Source organism: Rutidosis leptorrhynchoides, chromosome 4 (genome assembly GCF_046630445.1).
Source record: "Rutidosis leptorrhynchoides isolate AG116_Rl617_1_P2 chromosome 4, CSIRO_AGI_Rlap_v1, whole genome shotgun sequence".
NCBI lineage: Eukaryota > Viridiplantae > Streptophyta > Magnoliopsida > Asterales > Asteraceae > Rutidosis > Rutidosis leptorrhynchoides.
Genome location: NC_092336.1, coordinates 519,840,497 through 519,859,454, shown reverse-complemented (window position 1 = coordinate 519,859,454; position 18,958 = coordinate 519,840,497). Strand labels below are relative to the sequence as shown.

The following is an 18,958-nucleotide window of genomic DNA, read 5'->3' as shown; positions in this document are numbered from 1 at the left end:
AACGATTACGATTGTGAAATCCGTTGCCACCCCGGAAAGGCTAATGTTGTAGCTGATGCCCTAAGTCGAAAAGAAAGAGTAAAACCTCTTAGGGTCCGAGCTTTGAATATTACAATTCGTACTGATCTCACAAAGCAAATTCAAGCAGCACAGTTAGAGGCTTTAAAAGAAGAAAACAAAAAAGGCGAAATAAGCAAAGGGTTAGAAAAACAACTTGAAGAAAAAGCCGATGAAACCCTGTATTTTGCTGGTAGGATATGGGTACCAAAACATGGTAACCTAAGGCAACTAGTACTGGATGAAGCACACAAAACGAGGTACTCAATTCACCCAGGAAACGGAAAAATGTACCACGATCTCAAGAAGTTTTATTGGTGGCCTAATATGAAAACAGAAATTGCTACTTATGTAAGCAAATGTTTAACGTGTGCAAAGGTCAAAGCTGAGCACCAAAAGCCGTCAGGATTACTGCAACAACCAGAAATTCCGCAGTGGAAATGGGAAAGAATAACCATGGATTTCATTACGAAATTGCCAAGGACTGCAAGTAGTCATGATACTATTTGGGTGATAGTTGATCGTCTAACTAAATCAGCTCACTTTCTACCAATAAAGGAGACAGACAGTATGGAGAAATTAGCACGCCTATATTTGAAGGAAGTAGTTTCCAGGCATGGTGTGCCCATCTCTATCATATCTGATCGCGACACCCGATTCACATCACGTTTCTGGCAGTCATTACAAAAAGCATTGGGAACTCGATTAGATATGAGTACCGCTTATCACCCACAGACAGATGGTCAAAGTGAAAGAACAATACAAACATTGGAAGACATGTTACGGGCATGCGTGATTGACTTTGGAACCAGTTGGGATCGACACTTACCGTTGGCAGAATTTTCATACAATAACAGCTATCATACGAGCATCAACGCAGCGCCATTTGAAGTACTTTACGGTAGAAAGTGCAGATCTCCTATCTGTTGGAGTGAAGTAGGAGAAAGACAACTTACTGGACCAGAAATTATTCATGAAACCACCAAAAAGATCATTCAAATACAACAGCGATTGAAAACGGCCATGAGTCGCCAAAAGAGTTATGCTGATGTAAGAAGAAAACCGCTAGAATTTCAAGTGGGCGACAAAGTCATGTTGAAAGTGTCACCCTGGAAAGGCGTTGTACGATTCGGTAAACGAGGAAAGCTAAGTCCTAGGTACGTAGGACCCTTTGAAATCACGGAAAGAATTGGAACAGTTGCTTATCGATTAAAGCTACCGCAAGAACTTAGTAGTGTTCACAACATATTTCACGTGTCAAATTTGAAGAAATGTTTAGCTGAAGAGGATGTCGTAATTCCTCTTGACGAAATACGAATCAATGATAAACTCCATTTTATCGAAGAACCTGTTGAAATCATGGACCGTGAGGTCAAACAATTAAAACAAAGCAAAATACCGATAGTTAGAGTTCGTTGGAACGCAAGACGAGGACCCGAGTTTACTTGGGAACGTGAAGATCAAATGAAGCAAAAGTATCCACATTTGTTCACTGATATCGCTCATGAAACAGGTACTACTCAAAATTTCGGGACGAAATTTTCTTTAACGGGGAGGTACTGTGATGACCCGAAAAATTTCGACTAATTTAAACCAATTCTCTTTATGATTTAATATTATGTAAATATACATATATGTATGTATATATATATATATATATATATTATAAGATGTACAAGTAAAAACGACTTTCCTACAGTAAAACATTAATTGCTACAGTAAAAATGACTTTGCTACAGTAAAACACTATTTGCTACAGTGAACCGTATTTTGAACAGTGCTACAGTAAAACACTATTTGCTACAGTAAACACTATTTGCTACAGTAAACACTATTTGCTACAGTAACACACTATTTGTAACAGTAAAACACTATTTGCTACAGTAAATACTATTTGATGTCGACGAACTAGCAAACAGAAACAGAAAAGGCGGCCATGCGATCACATGGCAAAAACACTGAAAACTCATGCGATCGCATGAGCTACAGTAAATCGAAAAGTACTATAAAAGGTCAGTTTTGCTCGACGAAATATTTCATAAATATATATGTACGTTATTTTATAATTATAATTATAATTATAATTTTAATTTTAAGTTTAATAATAATAAAGTATATTCGAGGGTATTTTTAATTCGGGTTTCAAACCGTTTTAAAATAAGGAAATATTGGGTAATGTTCGGGGTATTGTTCTTGAATCCAAGACCAACCATACAGTCGTCTACCATCATTACGTCTACGCAATTTGCCTACAATATTGAATCGCAATATTGAACTGTGAGTTATAGTCTCCCTTTTTGAATACTTTAAATATTTTTGGGCTGAGAATACATGCAATTTATTTTAAACGCAATAAGACACAAGTACATACAAAATTCTACACTGAGTTAAACCGAAAATCCCTTAGCTTTGGTAACTAGTAGCTGCCAGTACATAGGATATGGACTGGTGGGCGCGAATAATTGTATATGGATCCATAGGGCTTGACATCCCCGTCCGAGCTAGAGCGCTAGCCTTTTAACGGACGTATGTTATTTGAGTTTAAGACACGTTGGTTTGCGCGTATTAAAACGAATGGGGTAATTATCACTATAGCGTTAAGTTTAGTTACCAGGGTGCTCTGTTACGTAGAATCTATTGATAAACTTTTGATGAAATCTTGTGGTCTATCTTTATATATGTTTATGACTCGAGCAATTAAACCTATAACTCACCAACATTCGTGTTGACTTTTTAGCATGTTTTATTCTCAGGTCCTTAGAATGCTTCCGCTGTGATGTGCTTGTTGCCTGCATGGATTCTCTCATGCTTTGTACAAAGTTTATTGCATTCAAAATAAAACTGCGTTGTGTAATAAATAATTGGACTGTGATGTCAACCTGTAAATTAAAGACTTATGTATTTTGGGGTTTTGCTTATACCTAAGCACTCGCCCACATGTTTATAACTTTCTATGTTTAGAAAGTCACTTATTTTAATGAATGCAATATTTTATCAAAACGTATCATATAGAGGTCAAAACCTCACTGTGGAATCAATGATTAACGTGCCGCGTCAATAGCGATTTTGACGGGTCGTTACAGGAACCCAAATGCTATTTTACGCAATGGGTTAAGAAATTATTTTGACTCAATATATCCGAATATTGGACTTCGTGATTTAGAAAAAGCGGCTAACATGCAACATAAAGAAGCATGTTATGCTTACGGATTAGTAATGTTCGCTTCTCATCAAAGCGAGAACAAGAACATCGGCCTACAACTATTAAACAAAACGTTCCCACAAGTGACAGAGTCGGTAATTGGGGTAAGAAATGAGGTTTTTAGATTGTTACGGGACTGTTGGACATTACGTAACCCTCGTCCCTTTGACGACGTTACAACACGCTGTCTTATCAACGGCCATAACGGTTATGTTCCACAAGACCAAGGATGGGAAGTAGTCCTAGTAAAACCAGAATGCATGACTTGTTTCTGGACGTATGAATTACGTGTCTTTATTGCCTTTGCTGAACGACTTGTGTACTAGCTAGAATTATCTTCACAACTATCTTGTATCAAAGTTATTGTGTGCTATATTTCATGCTTTATGTAAAATAAGCGGTATTGTAAGTTTGTAAAATATTGTATAAAAGTTTGAACGCGAAATATTATTATAATCTGTTTTTCATATAGAATTGTAGTAGTTGAATTGTATATTAGCTACTAAGTATGAACTTAACGGGTAGGTACTACCCGAATTTAAACTTATAAAACGCTAATATAAAGAAAAAGCTTTTATAAATGAGTTCATATTATGCTACGAAATACTATTAACTACTCTTAATATTCTGTATGATTAACTTGTTCCATTTGACTATTTTGAAGGAAATGGCACCGACTACTCGACACACCGTGAATATGAATGAAGAGGAATTCCGTACTTTTCTAGCTTCAAACATAGCCACAGTACAGGCTGCGCTACATACCAACAATAACCTTGGATCTAGCAGTACAGGAAATCGTGTAGGATGCACCTACAAAGAATTCACTGCCTGCAAACCTTTGGAATTTGATGGAACCGAAGGACCGATCGGATTAAAACGGTAGACCGAGAAGGTCGAATCGGTGTTTGCCATAAGTAAGTGTACTGAAGAGGACAAAGTAAAGTACGCTACGCATACCTTCACAGGTTCTGCGTTAACATGGTGGAATACCTATCTAGAGCAAGTGGGACAAGACGATGCGTACGCACTACCGTGGTCAGCATTCAAGCACTTGATGAACGAGAAGTACCGTCCCAGAACCGAGGTCAATAAGCTCAAGACAGAACTTAGAGGGTTACGAACCCAAGGATTTGATATTACCACGTACGAAAGACGATTCACAGAATTGTGCCTATTGTGTCCGGGAGCATTCGAAGATGAGGAAGAGAAGATCGACGCGTTTGTGAAAGGATTACCGGAAAGAATCCAAGAAGATATAAGTTTACACGAGCCCGCCTCCATACAACAAGCATGTAGAATGGCTCACAAACTAGTGAACCAGATTGAAGAAAGAATTAAAGAACAGACTGCTGAAGAGGCCAATGTGAAGCAAGTCAAAAGAAAGTGGGAGGAAAACGGTGATAAGAATCACCAATACAACAACAACAGTAATTACAACAATAATCGCAACAATTATCCCAACAATCGCAACATTAATCGCAACTACAACAAAAGGCCCAACAACAACAACAACAACAACAACAACAGCAACTACAACAATCATCCCAACAACAATAATAACCGCAACAACAACAACAATCAGAAGCAGCTATGCCAAAGGTGTGAAAAGTATCACTCGGGGTTCTGCACCAAATTTTGCAACAAGTGTAAAAGAAATGGTCATAGCGCGGCGAAGTGTGAGGTCTACGGACCAGGGGTTAATAGAACGAAAGGAACAAATAGTGTCGAAACGAGTAATGGCGGAGCAAGTAGTGTCGGAGCAAGTTATGCCAATGTAGTTTGTTATAAATGTGGAAAACCGGGCCACATTATTAGAAATTGCCCGAACCAGGAGAACACGAATGGACAAGGCCGCGGAAGAGTTTTCAATATTAATGCGGCAGAGGCACAGGAAGACCCGGAGCTTGTTACGGGTACGTTTCTTATTGACAATAAATCTGCTTACGTTTTATTTGATTCGGGTGCGGATAGAAGCTATATGAGTAGAGATTTTTGTGCTAAATTAAGTTGTCCATTGACGCCTTTGGATAGTAAATTTTTACTCGAATTAGCAAATGGTAAATTAATTTCAGCAGATAATATATGTCGGAATCGAGAAATTAAACTGGTTAGTGAAACATTTAAGATTGACTTGATACCAGTAGAGTTAGGGAGTTTTGATGTGATAATCGGTATGGACTGGTTGAAAGAAGTGAAAGCAGAGATCGTTTGTTACAAAAATGCAATTCGCATTATACGAGAAAAAGGAAAACCCTTAATGGTGTACGGAGAAAAGGGCAACACGAAGCTACATCTTATTAGTAATTTGAAGGCACAAAAACTAATAAGAAAAGGTTGCTATGCTGTTCTAGCACACATCGAGAAAGTACAAACTGAAGAAAAGAGCATCAATGATGTTCCCGTCGCAAAAGAATTTCCCGATGTATTTTCGAAAGAATTACCGGGATTACCCCCACATCGATCCGTTGAATTTCAAATAGATCTTGTACCAGGAGCTGCACCAATAGCTCGTGCTCCTTACAGACTCGCACCCAGCGAGATGAAAGAACTGCAAAGCCAATTACAAGAACTTTTAGAGCATGGTTTCATTCGACCAAGCACGTCACCGTGGGGAGCTCCTGTTTTGTTTGTCAAGAAGAAAGATGGTACATTCAGGTTGTGTATCGACTACCGAGAGTTGAAAAAACTTACCATCAAGAACCGCTACCCACTACCGAGAATCGATGACTTATTTGATCAACTACAAGGCTCGTCTGTTTATTCAAAGATTGACTTACGTTCTGGGTATCATCAAATGCGGGTGAAAGAAGATGATATTCCAAAGACTGCTTTCAGAACACGTTACGGTCATTACGAGTTTATGGTCATGCCATTTGGTTTAACTAATGCACCAGCTGTGTTCATGGACCTTATGAACCGAGTGTGTGGACCATACCTTGACAAGTTTGTCATTGTTTTCATTGATGACATACTTATTTACTCAAAGAATGACCAAGAACACGGTGAACATTTGAGAAAGGTGTTAGAAGTATTGAGGAAGGAAGAACTGTACGCTAAATTTTCAAAGTGTGCATTTTGGTTGGAAGAAGTTCAATTCCTCGGTCACATAGTGAACAAAAAAGGTATTAAGGTGGATCCGGCAAAGATAGAAACTGTTGAAAAGTGGGAAACCCTGAAAACTCCGAAACACATACGCCAGTTTTTAGGACTAGCTGGTTACTACAGAAGGTTCATCCAAGACTTTTCCAGAATAGCAAAACCCTTGACTGCATTAACGCATAAAGGGAAGAAATTTGAATGGAAGGATGAACAAGAGAAAGCGTTTCAGTTATTGAAGAAAAAGCTAACTACGGCACCTATATTGTCATTGCCTGAAGGGAATGATGATTTTGTGATTTATTGTGACGCATCAAAGCAAGGTCTCGGTTGTGTATTAATGCAACGAACGAAGATGATAGCTTATGCGTCTAGACAATTGAAGATTCACGAGCAAAATTATATGACGCATGATTTGGAATTAGGAGCGGTTGTTTTTGCATTAAAGACTTGGAGGCACTACTTATATGGGGTCAAAAGTATTGTATATACCGACCACAAAAGCCTTCAACACATATTTAATCAGAAACAACTGAATATGAGGCAGCGTAGGTGGATTGAATTATTGAATGATTACGACTTTGAGATTCGTTACCACCCGGGGAAGGCAAATGTGGTAGCTGATGCCTTGAGTAGGAAGGACAGAGAACCCATTCGAGTAAAATATATGAATATAATGATTCATAATAACCTTACTACTCAAATAAAGGAGGCACAACAAGGAGTTTTAAAAGAGGGAAACTTAAAGGATGAAATACCCAAAGGATCGGAGAAGCATCTTAATATTCGGGAAGACGGAATCCGGTATAGGGCTGAAAGGATTTGGGTACCAAAATTTGGAGATATGAGAGAAATGGTACTTAGAGAAGCTCATAAAACCAGATACTCAATACATCCTGGAATGGGGAAGATGTACAAGGATCTCAAGAAACATTTTTGGTGGCCGGGTATGAAAGCTGATGTTGCTAAATACGTAGGAGAATGTTTGACGTGTTCTAAGGTCAAAGCTGAGCATCAGAAACCATCAGGTCTACTTCAACAACCCGAAATCCCGGAATGGAAATGGGAAAACATTACCATGGATTTCATCACTAAATTGCCAAGGACTGCAAGTGGTTTTGATACTATTTGGGTAATAGTTGATCGTCTCACCAAATCAGCACACTTCCTGCCAATAGAGAAGATGACAAGATGGAGAAGTTAGCACGACTGTATTTGAAGGAAGTCGTCTCCAGACATGGAATACCAATCTCTATTATCTCTGATAGGGATGGCAGATTTATTTCAAGATTCTGGCAGACATTACAGCAAGCATTAGGAACTCGTCTAGACATGAGTACTGCCTATCATCCACAAACTGATGGACAGAGCGAAAGGACGATACAAACGCTTGAAGACATGCTACGAGCATGTGTTATTGATTTCGGAAACAGTTGGGATCGACATCTACCGTTAGCAGAATTTTCCTACAATAACAGCTACCATTCAAGCATTGAGATGGCGCCGTTTGAAGCACTTTATGGTAGAAAGTGTAGGTCTCCGATTTGTTGGAGTGAAGTGAGGGATAGACAGATTACGGGTCCGGAGATTATACAAGAAACTACCGAGAAGATCATCCAAATTCAACAACGGTTGAAAACCGCCCAAAGTCGACAAAAGAGCTACGCTGACATTAAAAGAAAAGATATAGAATTTGAAATTGGAGAGATGGTCATGCTTAAAGTTGCACCTTGTAAAGGCGTTGTTCGATTTGGTAATCGAGGGAAATTAAATCCAAGGTATATTGGACCATTCAAGATTATTGATCGTGTCGGACCAGTAGCTTACCGAATTGAGTTACCTCAACAACTCGCGGCTGTACATAACACTTTCCACGTCTCGAATTTGAAGAAATGTTTTGCTAAAGAAGATCTCACTATTCCGTTAGATGAAATCCAAATCAACGAAAAACTTCAATTCATCGAAGAACCCGTCGAAATAATGGATCGTGAGGTTAAAAGACTTAAGCAAAACAAGATACCAATTGTTAAGGTTCGATGGAATGCTCGTAGAGGACCCGAGTTCACCTGGGAGTGTGAAGATCAGATGAAGAAGAAATACCCACATCTATTTCCAGAAGATTCGTCAACACCTTCAACAGCTTAAAATTTCGGGACGAAATTTATTTAACGGGTAGGTACTGTAGTGACCCGAACTTTTCCATGTATATATATATTAATTGAGATTGATATTTACATGATTAAATGTTTCCAACATGTTAAGCAATCAAACTTGTTAAGACTTGATTAATTGAAATATGTTTCATATAGACAATTGACCACCCAAGTTGACCGGTGATTCACGAACGTTAAAACTTGTAAAAACTATATGATGACATATATATGGATATATATATAGTTAACATGATACTATGATAAGTAAACATATCATTAAGTATATTAACAATGAACTACATATGTAAAAACAAGACTACTAACTTAATGATTTTTAAATGAGACATATATGTAACGATTATCGTTGTAAAGACATTTAATGTATATATATCATATTAAGAGATATTCATACATGATAATATCATGATAATATAATAATTTAAAATCTCATTTGATATTATAAACATTGGGTTAACAACATTTAACAAGATCGTTAACCTAAAGGTTTCAAAACAACACTTACATGTAACGACTAACGATGACTTAACGACTCAGTTAAAATGTATATACATGTAGTGTTTTAATATGTATTTATACACTTTTGAAAGACTTAAATACACTTATCAAAATACTTCTACTTAACAAAAATGCTTACAATTACATCCTCGTTCAGTTTCATCAACAATTCTACTCGTATGCACCCGTATTCGTACTCGTACAATACACAGCTTTTAGATGTATGTACTATTGGTATATACACTCCAATTATCAGCTCTTAGTAGCCCATGTGAGTCACTTAACACATGTGGGAACCATCATTTGGCAACTAGCATGAAATATCTCATAAAATTACAAAAATATGAGTAATCATTCATGACTTATTTACATGAAAACAAAATTACATATCCTTTATATCTAATCCATACACCAACGACCAAAAACACCTACAAACACTTTCATTCTTCAATTTTCTTCATCTAATTGATCTCTCTCAAGTTCTATCTTCAAGTTCTAAGTGTTCTTCATATATTCTACAAGTTCTAGTTACATATAATCAAGAATACTTTCAAGTTTGCTAGCTCACTTCCAATCTTGTAAGGTGATCATCCAACCTCAAGAAATCTTTATTTCTTACAGTAGGTTATCATTCTAATACAAGGTAATAATCATATTCAAACTTTGGTTCAATTTCTATAACTATAACAATCTTATTTCAAGTGATGATCTTACTTGAACTTGTTTTCGTGTCATGATGCTGCTTTAAGAACTTCGAGCCATCCAAGGATCCGTTGAAGCTAGATCCATTTTTCTCTTTTCTAGTAGGTTTATCCAAGGAACTTAAGGTAGTAATGATGTTCATAACATCATTCGATTCATACATATAAAGCTATCTTATTCGAAGGTTTAAACTTGTAATCACTAGAACATAGTTTAGTTAATTCTAAACTTGTTCGCAAACAAAAGTTAATCCTTCTAACTTGACTTTTAAAATCAACTAAACACATGTTATATATCTATATGATATGCTAACTTAATGATTTAAAACCTGAAAACACGAAAAACACCGTAAAACCGGATTTACGCCGTCGTAGTAACACCGCGGGCTGTTTTGGGTTAGTTAATTAAAAACTATGATAAACTTTGATTTAAAAGTTGTTATTCTGAGAAAATGATTTTTATTATGAACATGAAACCATATCCAAAAATTATGGTTAAACTCAAAGTGGAAATATGTTTTCTAAAATGGTCATCTAGACGTCGTTCTTTCGACTGAAATGACTACCTTTACAAAAACGACTTGTAACTTAATTTTATGACTATAAACCAATACTTTTTCTATTTAGATTCATAAAATAGAGTTCAATATGAAACCATAGCAATTTTATTCACTCAAAACGGATTTAAAATGAAGAAGTTATGGGTAAAACAAGATTGGATAATTTTTCTCATTTTAGCTACGTGAAAATTGGTAACAAATCTATTCCAACCATAACTTAATCAACTTGTATTGTATATTATGTAATCTTGAGATACCATAGACACGTATACAATGTTTCGACCTATCATGTCGACACATCTATATATATTTCGGAACAACCATAGACACTCTATATGTGAATGTTGGAGTTAGCTATACATAGTTGAGGTTGATTCCAAAATATATATAGTTTGAGTTGTGATCAATAATGAGATACGTATACACTGGGTCGTGGATTGATTCAAGATAATATTTATCGATTTATTTTTGTACATCTAACTGTGGACAACTAGTTGTAGGTTACTAACGAGGACAGCTGACTTAATAAACTTAAAACATCAAAATATATTAAAAGTGTTGTAAATATATTTTGAACATACTTTGATATATATGTATATATTGTTATAGGTTCGTGAATCAACCAGTGGCCAAGTCTTACTTCCCGACGAAGTAAAAATCTGTGAAAGTGAGTTATAGTCCCACTTTTAAAATCTAATATTTTTGGGATGAGAATACATGCAGGTTTTATAAATGATTTACAAAATAGACACAAGTACGTGAAACTACATTCTATGGTTGAATTATCGAAATCGAATATGCCCCTTTTTATTAAGTCTGGTAATCTAAGAATTAGGGAACAGACACCCTAATTGACGCGAATCCTAAAGATAGATCTATTGGGCTTAACAAACCCCATCCAAAGTACCGGATGCTTTAGTACTTCGAAATTTATATCATATCCGAAGGGTGTCCCGGAATGATGGGGATATTCTTATATATGCATCTTGTTAATGTCGGTTACCAGGTGTTCACCATATGAATGATTTTTATCTCTATGTATGGGATGTGTATTGAAATATGAAATCTTGTGGTCTATTGTTACGATTTGATATATATAGGTTAAACCTATAACTCACCAACATTTTTGTTGACGTTTAAAGCATGTTTATTCTCAGGTGAATATTAAGAGCTTCCGCTGTTGCATACTAAAATAAGGACAAGATTTGGAGTCCATGTTTGTATGATATTGTGTAAAAAAAACTGCATTCAAGAAACTGATTTCGATGTAACATATTTGTATTGTAAACCATTATGTAATGGTCGTGTGTAAACAGGATATTTTAGATTATCATTATTTGATAATCTACGTAAAGCTTTTTAAACCTTTATTGATGAAATAAAGGTTATGGTTTGTTTTAAAATGAATGCAGTCTTTGAAAAACGTCTCATATAGAGGTCAAAACCTCGCAACGAAATCAATTAATATGGAACGTTTTTAATCAATAAGAACGGGACATTTCAGACTCAACTTCCAAAATACGACAATGATCGCTTCAAAATTTAATCATCTTCATCCTATCAGCTGCTTCTACCTCTCCTCTGTTTAGAACCCTTAAATCCACAAATATAAATGATTGCTTCAGAACGGACCAAACGACACCCGAAAAGAAATAAAAACAGTAATGTATAGCATCAAGTCAACTTAATTGATTATAGATACCCTTAAAATGATATATTACGAATTCTATGGAGTTTTTTAAAAGTGTAACACTACAAAAAGATTGCAGGTAAAGCCCAAACTAAAAATCTCCATAATATATAGAAAAGCTAACTGATTAGACTTGATAATTAGTGTCCATCTTACCCATATATGTATGCACTCACTCATGCTACTTCTGCTTAAGCTTCCTATTATCCTCATCTATGTACCTGGAAAAACAGCGATATAAATTGGACAATGAAGCTTAAAGAGTGACATAAAACTTGTATGTTGTATGCTTAAATGCTAAAAACCAACTGAAACTCTTATCATTAAATGGTCAATAGCACGCAAAATCCATATAACACCGTAAATGGGTCAAATCCATTAATGGGTCAATACTAACATAGAAAAATTCAACTTTAGTACTTTATATTGAAAACTGCAAGTTTTTAAAAAATGCAATCACAACAATTCAAGCACATAACTCAAATAAAAGTCAGTTTCAAAGCATCAAAGCAAGTTCCTATGAGTCAAAACGGTACTAAATGCATCGTCAATTTCATTAGTTGAATCAGCACAAAGCACACCATGGTAAGCACATACATATAACCAAAGTCATTATTTCAACAACCCATTTGAGTGACATTTGATAGCAGATTGCAGACTTTATGGGCAATATAGCACTCATGAGATTCAAAGGTGAAAAGGATGATGGATTGGGGTTACTCAAATGGTGAAACATAAAAGTTGATTCAACCAAAAATGTTTAACCAAACTCCTTATATCAAAAAATACAGCATAAGTCTAAATTGCCGTGAATTAAAATACAGTATAAAAACTTTTGCCACTTTAATCTTGTGTCAATCCTAATCAGCTTTAAAATCAGGTAAAATCGTGCAGAAATCTTAATCAAACGATAATGATGTAACAAAGCTGATGTTAAACCAAACACACGATTCAGTTAAGTTGATGTTAAACCAAACACAATTTAATTTTCATAAAAGCATTTCATAAAACACCTAATATGCAAGAAATAAATAATTAAACGAAAGTCTATTCAATGTTAAACCAAACACAATTCAATTTTCATACAATCATTATATCATACAGCTAATATGCAAAAAACAAATATTGTAGATTTGTATTCTGTCACCCTGTCCTATGTTTTAAGAATCACAAAACAGCTATCCAATAAGAAGAAGCTTAATAGAGAATAATAGTTACTTGTGTGGACCGATGGAACTTAGTCGAGTAAAATCTGGAGAATGATGAAAATCGACAAATACAACAGCAACATAATCGATGAATGATGGTGATTAAGGCGTTGAGCTGATGTGATTATTGCGGTAAAGAAGATCTGTATGGCATACATCGTCGGAGTTGATTTTGAAAGAAGTTAGGGTTTGGAGCTGGTCAAATAAATATAAATACTCCATATAATTAGACACTTTTAATTATAATTAGTTTTTTAATTGTATAATATGATTAATGACATCACTTTAGTGGTTTAGATTTTTTCTTTTTTCTTTTTTCTTTTTTCTTAATAAAAAAATTAGCCTAATAATGACATCATCATTATAGGATTTTAATAGAAACTATAGAAGATAGATAGATAGATGTTTTTGAAAGGTATCGTTCGTTGGTGGTGTTTATCGAGTTCTTTCACTACACTAGTCGTCTACTTCCACTCGAGTCTATCATATTAATTTTACAAATTTTTTTACAACCAATTATGACATACGGAGTATGAAAGTAGTTTAATTATATACATCATAAATAAATATTACTACCCATATATAAATAATATTACTACCCATTCGTTAATCTTATGCAAACACGTGATGGAGCTTTGGGAGAAGATTTATAAATGGTGGGGATTCTCGCATGTGTCAAACTTGAGTGTAAGCGAAGCCTTTCTTGAAAGATCTACACATTCACTAACGTTGCTTCAATCACAAGTTTGGCAAGCGGTTGAATGGGCAAACGGTTATCTCATTTGGAAAAATCGGAATAAAAAAGTCTTCAAAAATAAATCGTGGAGTAGCCCGGTAGCATTAAACGAGATACAAGTCAAGTCTTTTGAGTGGATATCAAGAAGGATCAAAGGGAAATCGATAGATTGGTTAACGTGGTTATCAAACCCGAAATCGTGTTGTTCGTAATTGTATTCTAGATTTCATGGATGTTTTCTCAACATCCCTGTATGTATTCGTGTATGTCTGAATTATGGCCTTTTAGAAGGTCCTCGTGTCTGTATTGGTTTTATTGATTGAAATAAAATTTGCATTTCAAAAAAAAAAAAAAAAATTTCAAATAGTCAAACTGTCAAAGCTAATTTCATATTGAATGTTGATGACATGCCTAGAAAAAAGTCTTATTTTGTCAAAAGTCAACCTTGACTTTCAAAACCTTAATATTACATTTATGACAACATTATCATTCAACTATAATTGCTTGTCTATTGATTCAGTATATTTATTTATGGTCGAGACTCAACAAATCAAGTGTTTTTCTTTAGCATAGAACGCTTAGCTTCTCGTTCTCGTTCTCGTTCTTTCTCTATTTGCAAATTTCTTTAAAATGATTATACTCTTATTGTTTCTCGGCTCATTTTTCGACATGGGCATCAGCGATACACCAAAAGTAAACCAACCTCGACCATTTTATGTGTTTGGTGACTCTTTGGTCGACAACGGAAATAACAACTTCTTGTATACAACTGCACGAGCCGATATGCCGCCTTATGGCATCGACACTCCCTCACATCTACCCAACGGTCGATTTTCCAACGGCCTCAACATTCCCGATATTATCAGTTTGTCATTCATTCTCCCATTTCCTCTGATTTTTTAAAAAAGATTTTAACAAAATTTTTTAAGCAAAAAGATGTTACTATTTGTCATCAACATAACCAATGATATATGTATGATTTAGATTCTCTATTTGTCGTAATTTTTAATTTCTTTTAGTACAGATTTAATTTATTTGTATTTGTGTATGGTATTTTTGTTATATTGACAGGTGAATATATTGGATCAGAGCCTGTGCTACCTTATTTGAGTCCAGAATTGACAGATGAGAAGCTTCCAATGGGTGCAAACTTTGCTTCTGCTGGTATTGGAATACTCAATGATACAGGAATTATGTTTGTAAGTTGTGTTTATGTTTATTTTTAAAATATTACGTAGTATAATATAGTAAATGCAATTAATTTTTCTTCGGGGGATGATTCTAACACACATTTTTTTGATCCTCACACACCTATTTTAACCTTTTACTCTTCTAATAATACTCCATTTCTTTAAATTGGTGTGTGAGGATCAAAAAAGTGTGTGTGAGAATCATCCCCTTTTTCCAACTTTATAAGTCAACAAAAATATAACTAATCATTAAATGTTGATTGCTTTCAATTAATTATCACTGAAAAATATTTATTTATTTGTTATTTCTAAAAAACGAACGGTACATATAACAAATTTAAAACGACAAACCATCAAAGGCTCACTGCTTACAACATCCCGACTAGCCTTACAACTAGATTTCAAACTGTACATAACAAATTTAAAACGACAAAACCTAGCCAACTAGCTAAAGGTGAGCCGAACCACATATGTTCGTTTTTCATGGTATATGCATTTAATGAAAAAATATACTTTTAGAAATCATTAATAATAATTAAATGTGATGCAATGCATGTTCAATCAGTCAAAAATGATATCCAATAGAAAATAAAACTGAACATTTGATTCAGATTTAACTCATGCCAGCTAAAAACAAATGATAAATGCAAAATAAACTCACATATGTAATATGTATGTATCATTGAGTCAATAGGCTTAGTTCTCATGCTGCAATCTTTCATTATAAGTGTGTTCTTCATTGTTTTAATGAAGAGGTACCTTTTAATATAATATAATCTTTTTTCGCCAAAAAAAACATATGAATCATTAATTTAGTAATATCAATAATCATTATTATCATTATTATCAATATATATAAAATAAAAGTTTAAAATTGTGAATGAGCATACACAATATAAAAACCACAATATAGATAGACGTGAATATAAAAACTTTAAGTTAAACTAATATTTATAGGTACTAGTACTATATAATCGTACAAAATAATTTTTGTATATAGCCTGGGTTTCGTGTTGTAGTTTTCGTGTTCTTATTTTTTACACTCCTTGTATATTCCTCATTTTTTTTCTATATAGATTACTGCCTTTCACAGAAAATAAAATAACGTTTTATCGTTATTAAAATATATTTTATGATAAAATTGCACAACATATATGTGAAAATAATATTAAAGTTTGTTCAATTAGAACTTATTTATTTTTGTTAAAAAATATTATTCTTAGTTATTAGATTTTTCGAAACAAAGATCAACAATGGTCATAATTTAGTGCATTTTGAAAAAAGGATATTAATATAAACCTCCTGTTATACATATTCATTATCTTATGCATATTTAGATTTAGCTTTAATTTAATTTACTTATATTTATAATTAAATCAAATCATATTAGGGGGCTATCAGTTTCTTGTTAGTCTAGTATACATTTCCATAGCCAACATCACTAACCTTCAAATCTCAATATGAAAGTTTATCTTTATATCCATTATATTGCTTACACCAACATTTATGAAAACTTATAAATCATTAACACATTTATAATTTATAAGAATTAAATATACTTGAATTAGATTTCAGCTTCCAATTCTCCCTGTGTAACCATCAAAATACAGTATTTTATTCATTTATTGTACACATTTGTGTATCAGTATGATCTACGTACTAATAACAGAATAATCATTGATTTTGTTGTAATTCATGCAGGCAAACACAATTAGAATGCCTAAACAAATACTATACTTCAAGGATTACCAACAGAGACTAAGTGCTTTACTTGGTGAAAAACAGGCCAAACAGCTTGTAAACAAAGGCTTAGTTCTTGTTTCTTTAGGTGGCAACGATTTCGTCAATAACTATTTCTTGACTCCCTTCTCCGCTAGATCTTTTCAATATTCGCTTCCTGATTACGTAACCTATGTTATATCTGAATATCGCAACATTTTAATGGTAAGTTCGGAATTTTAAATGACACAATAACAGAATGCTAAGCAATAAGCATATTGGAAACTTTGTGTATAATGATGTATGATGATACTTAATATATGATCGTGATGCAGACGTTGTACGATTTGGGAGTTAGAAGGGCGATACTGATGGGTCCTGGACCGTTAGGGTGTGCACCAGCAATGAGGGCACGACGCAGTCTAGATGGTCAATGTGCAACTAGTCCTCAAGCTGCAGCCGAGTTGTTTGAACCACAACTTTACCAAATGGTTCAAGACCTTAATAATCAATTAGGCTCTCATGTTTTTATTACAGCCCACACCAAACTGATGCATGAGGATATCTTCTCAAATCCTCAAGCCTTCGGTAAGACCCTCAAGCACTTCTTCTAAAATAAGCAGAACTTGTTTTTGTACGAAAACAGGGTTGAAATTGATAATTTGATTGGTTCATGAATCGTGTAAATACTTTTTCAAAAAAGTATTTCGACTCTACATTGCCTTGGGTTTCACGAAATCATTATTGGGATAAGACAAGAATAACACTTTGAATCTAGGCAATAAGATTACAAAGAAAGATATTAGAGAGTTTGTGTTTTTTGTATTTGATACGAAAGCGAAGTACCAAAACATAATTCACAATTCTGTTATATTTTGGTGGTTGAAAGAAAGGGCATAACCCTTCATTTGGCGGGAAAATCGATTACACAAAAAGGTGGAACTTTTGGCGGGAAATACCGTTTGGAAGTAACGATTGGGTATAAGGGTATATACATATAATTTCTGTGCAGGGTGCTTTCCGCGCGACTCCGCAAGAGGCGGCTTCCTCTCTACCCCCGCCCGCTCACTAGGGAGCGGGACCCCAACCAGGGGCACTGCCCCTTGAACCCCACAAGGGGGCAGCCACCTTGACACCCGATATTTTAGTGACGGTATCTAGCAAATTCTTAGGACGCACACTCCGCACTCTCCTAGACCCGTTGTTAAGTGTTACTAGATAATTATTGCTTTAAGGTAAATTCCAATTACCTAAAATGATTGTTAGATGACACTAAAATTGCCAACACATGATGATGATATTCTTCTAAAAGGATAAGTTATTTTCTCATCAATATTGTTTTGATATAATATTCATAAAGTTTTGACCTTCTTAAGTGATTATATATAGGATTTGAAAACTCAGACACAGCATGTTGTGGACAAGGACGTTTCAACGGTATGGGTGTATGCACCCCGTTATCATCATTGTGTGACAACAGAGACAAGTTCGTGTTTTGGGACGCTTTCCATCCAACAGAACGAGCAAACAGATTTATCGTTCAACAGATGATGAACGGCACATTTGACTACATGAGACCCATGAACATAAACACAATCATGTACCTTGACTCCAACTTGTAATTTGTTAAGTGATAAATCATATGCTTACAACTCAACTTCTTAAGATTGTAAGTTCTCCTGTTATTTTAACATGGCAGATAATATTATAACATTTCACAATTTATTGAAGTCTAGTACGCATTCTGAATATACCTGAAGAATAAAGACTTTTTTGCGCCGGTCCCTCATTTTTACATCAAATCGCATGCGGCGTCCCTGATATTTTTTCCGACTCCGGTGATCCCTTCATTTTACAATTGTTGTGTGGGTGGTGCCTCTGTCTAACTTCCGTTAAAAAGTCTTTTAATTCTTGACACGTGCGTTGCATGTGAGGGTAAATCATCTTTTTACCTTTCATCTTCACGAATCAATATAAAAGCCATCGTTGCTTTTTCGATTTCACAACATCCCCATAAAACCTCACAGTTTGTGAAGAAACAGAAGGAACCGGCCCTAAATCTTTCTTCAAAATCTGCCCATGAATCTCCTTACCGAGCTTCAAAGCCTTGAGTTTTCCACAAACAGT

The 18,958-nt window shown here is 34.8% G+C and overlaps 1 protein-coding gene across 1 annotated transcript; it reads left to right on the top strand.

Moving 5' to 3' along the window:
* Positions 1-14,591: 14,591 nt before the first annotated feature.
* Positions 14,592-18,453, top strand: LOC139842520 (GDSL esterase/lipase At5g33370-like). The gene is made up of 5 exons (XM_071832652.1): positions 14,592-14,787; positions 14,994-15,121; positions 16,814-17,056; positions 17,167-17,419; positions 18,221-18,453. The coding sequence occupies exons 1-5, from the start codon at positions 14,592-14,594 to the stop codon at positions 18,451-18,453; spliced, it is 1,053 nt and encodes a 350-aa protein (XP_071688753.1).
* Positions 18,454-18,958: the final 505 nt, after the last annotated feature.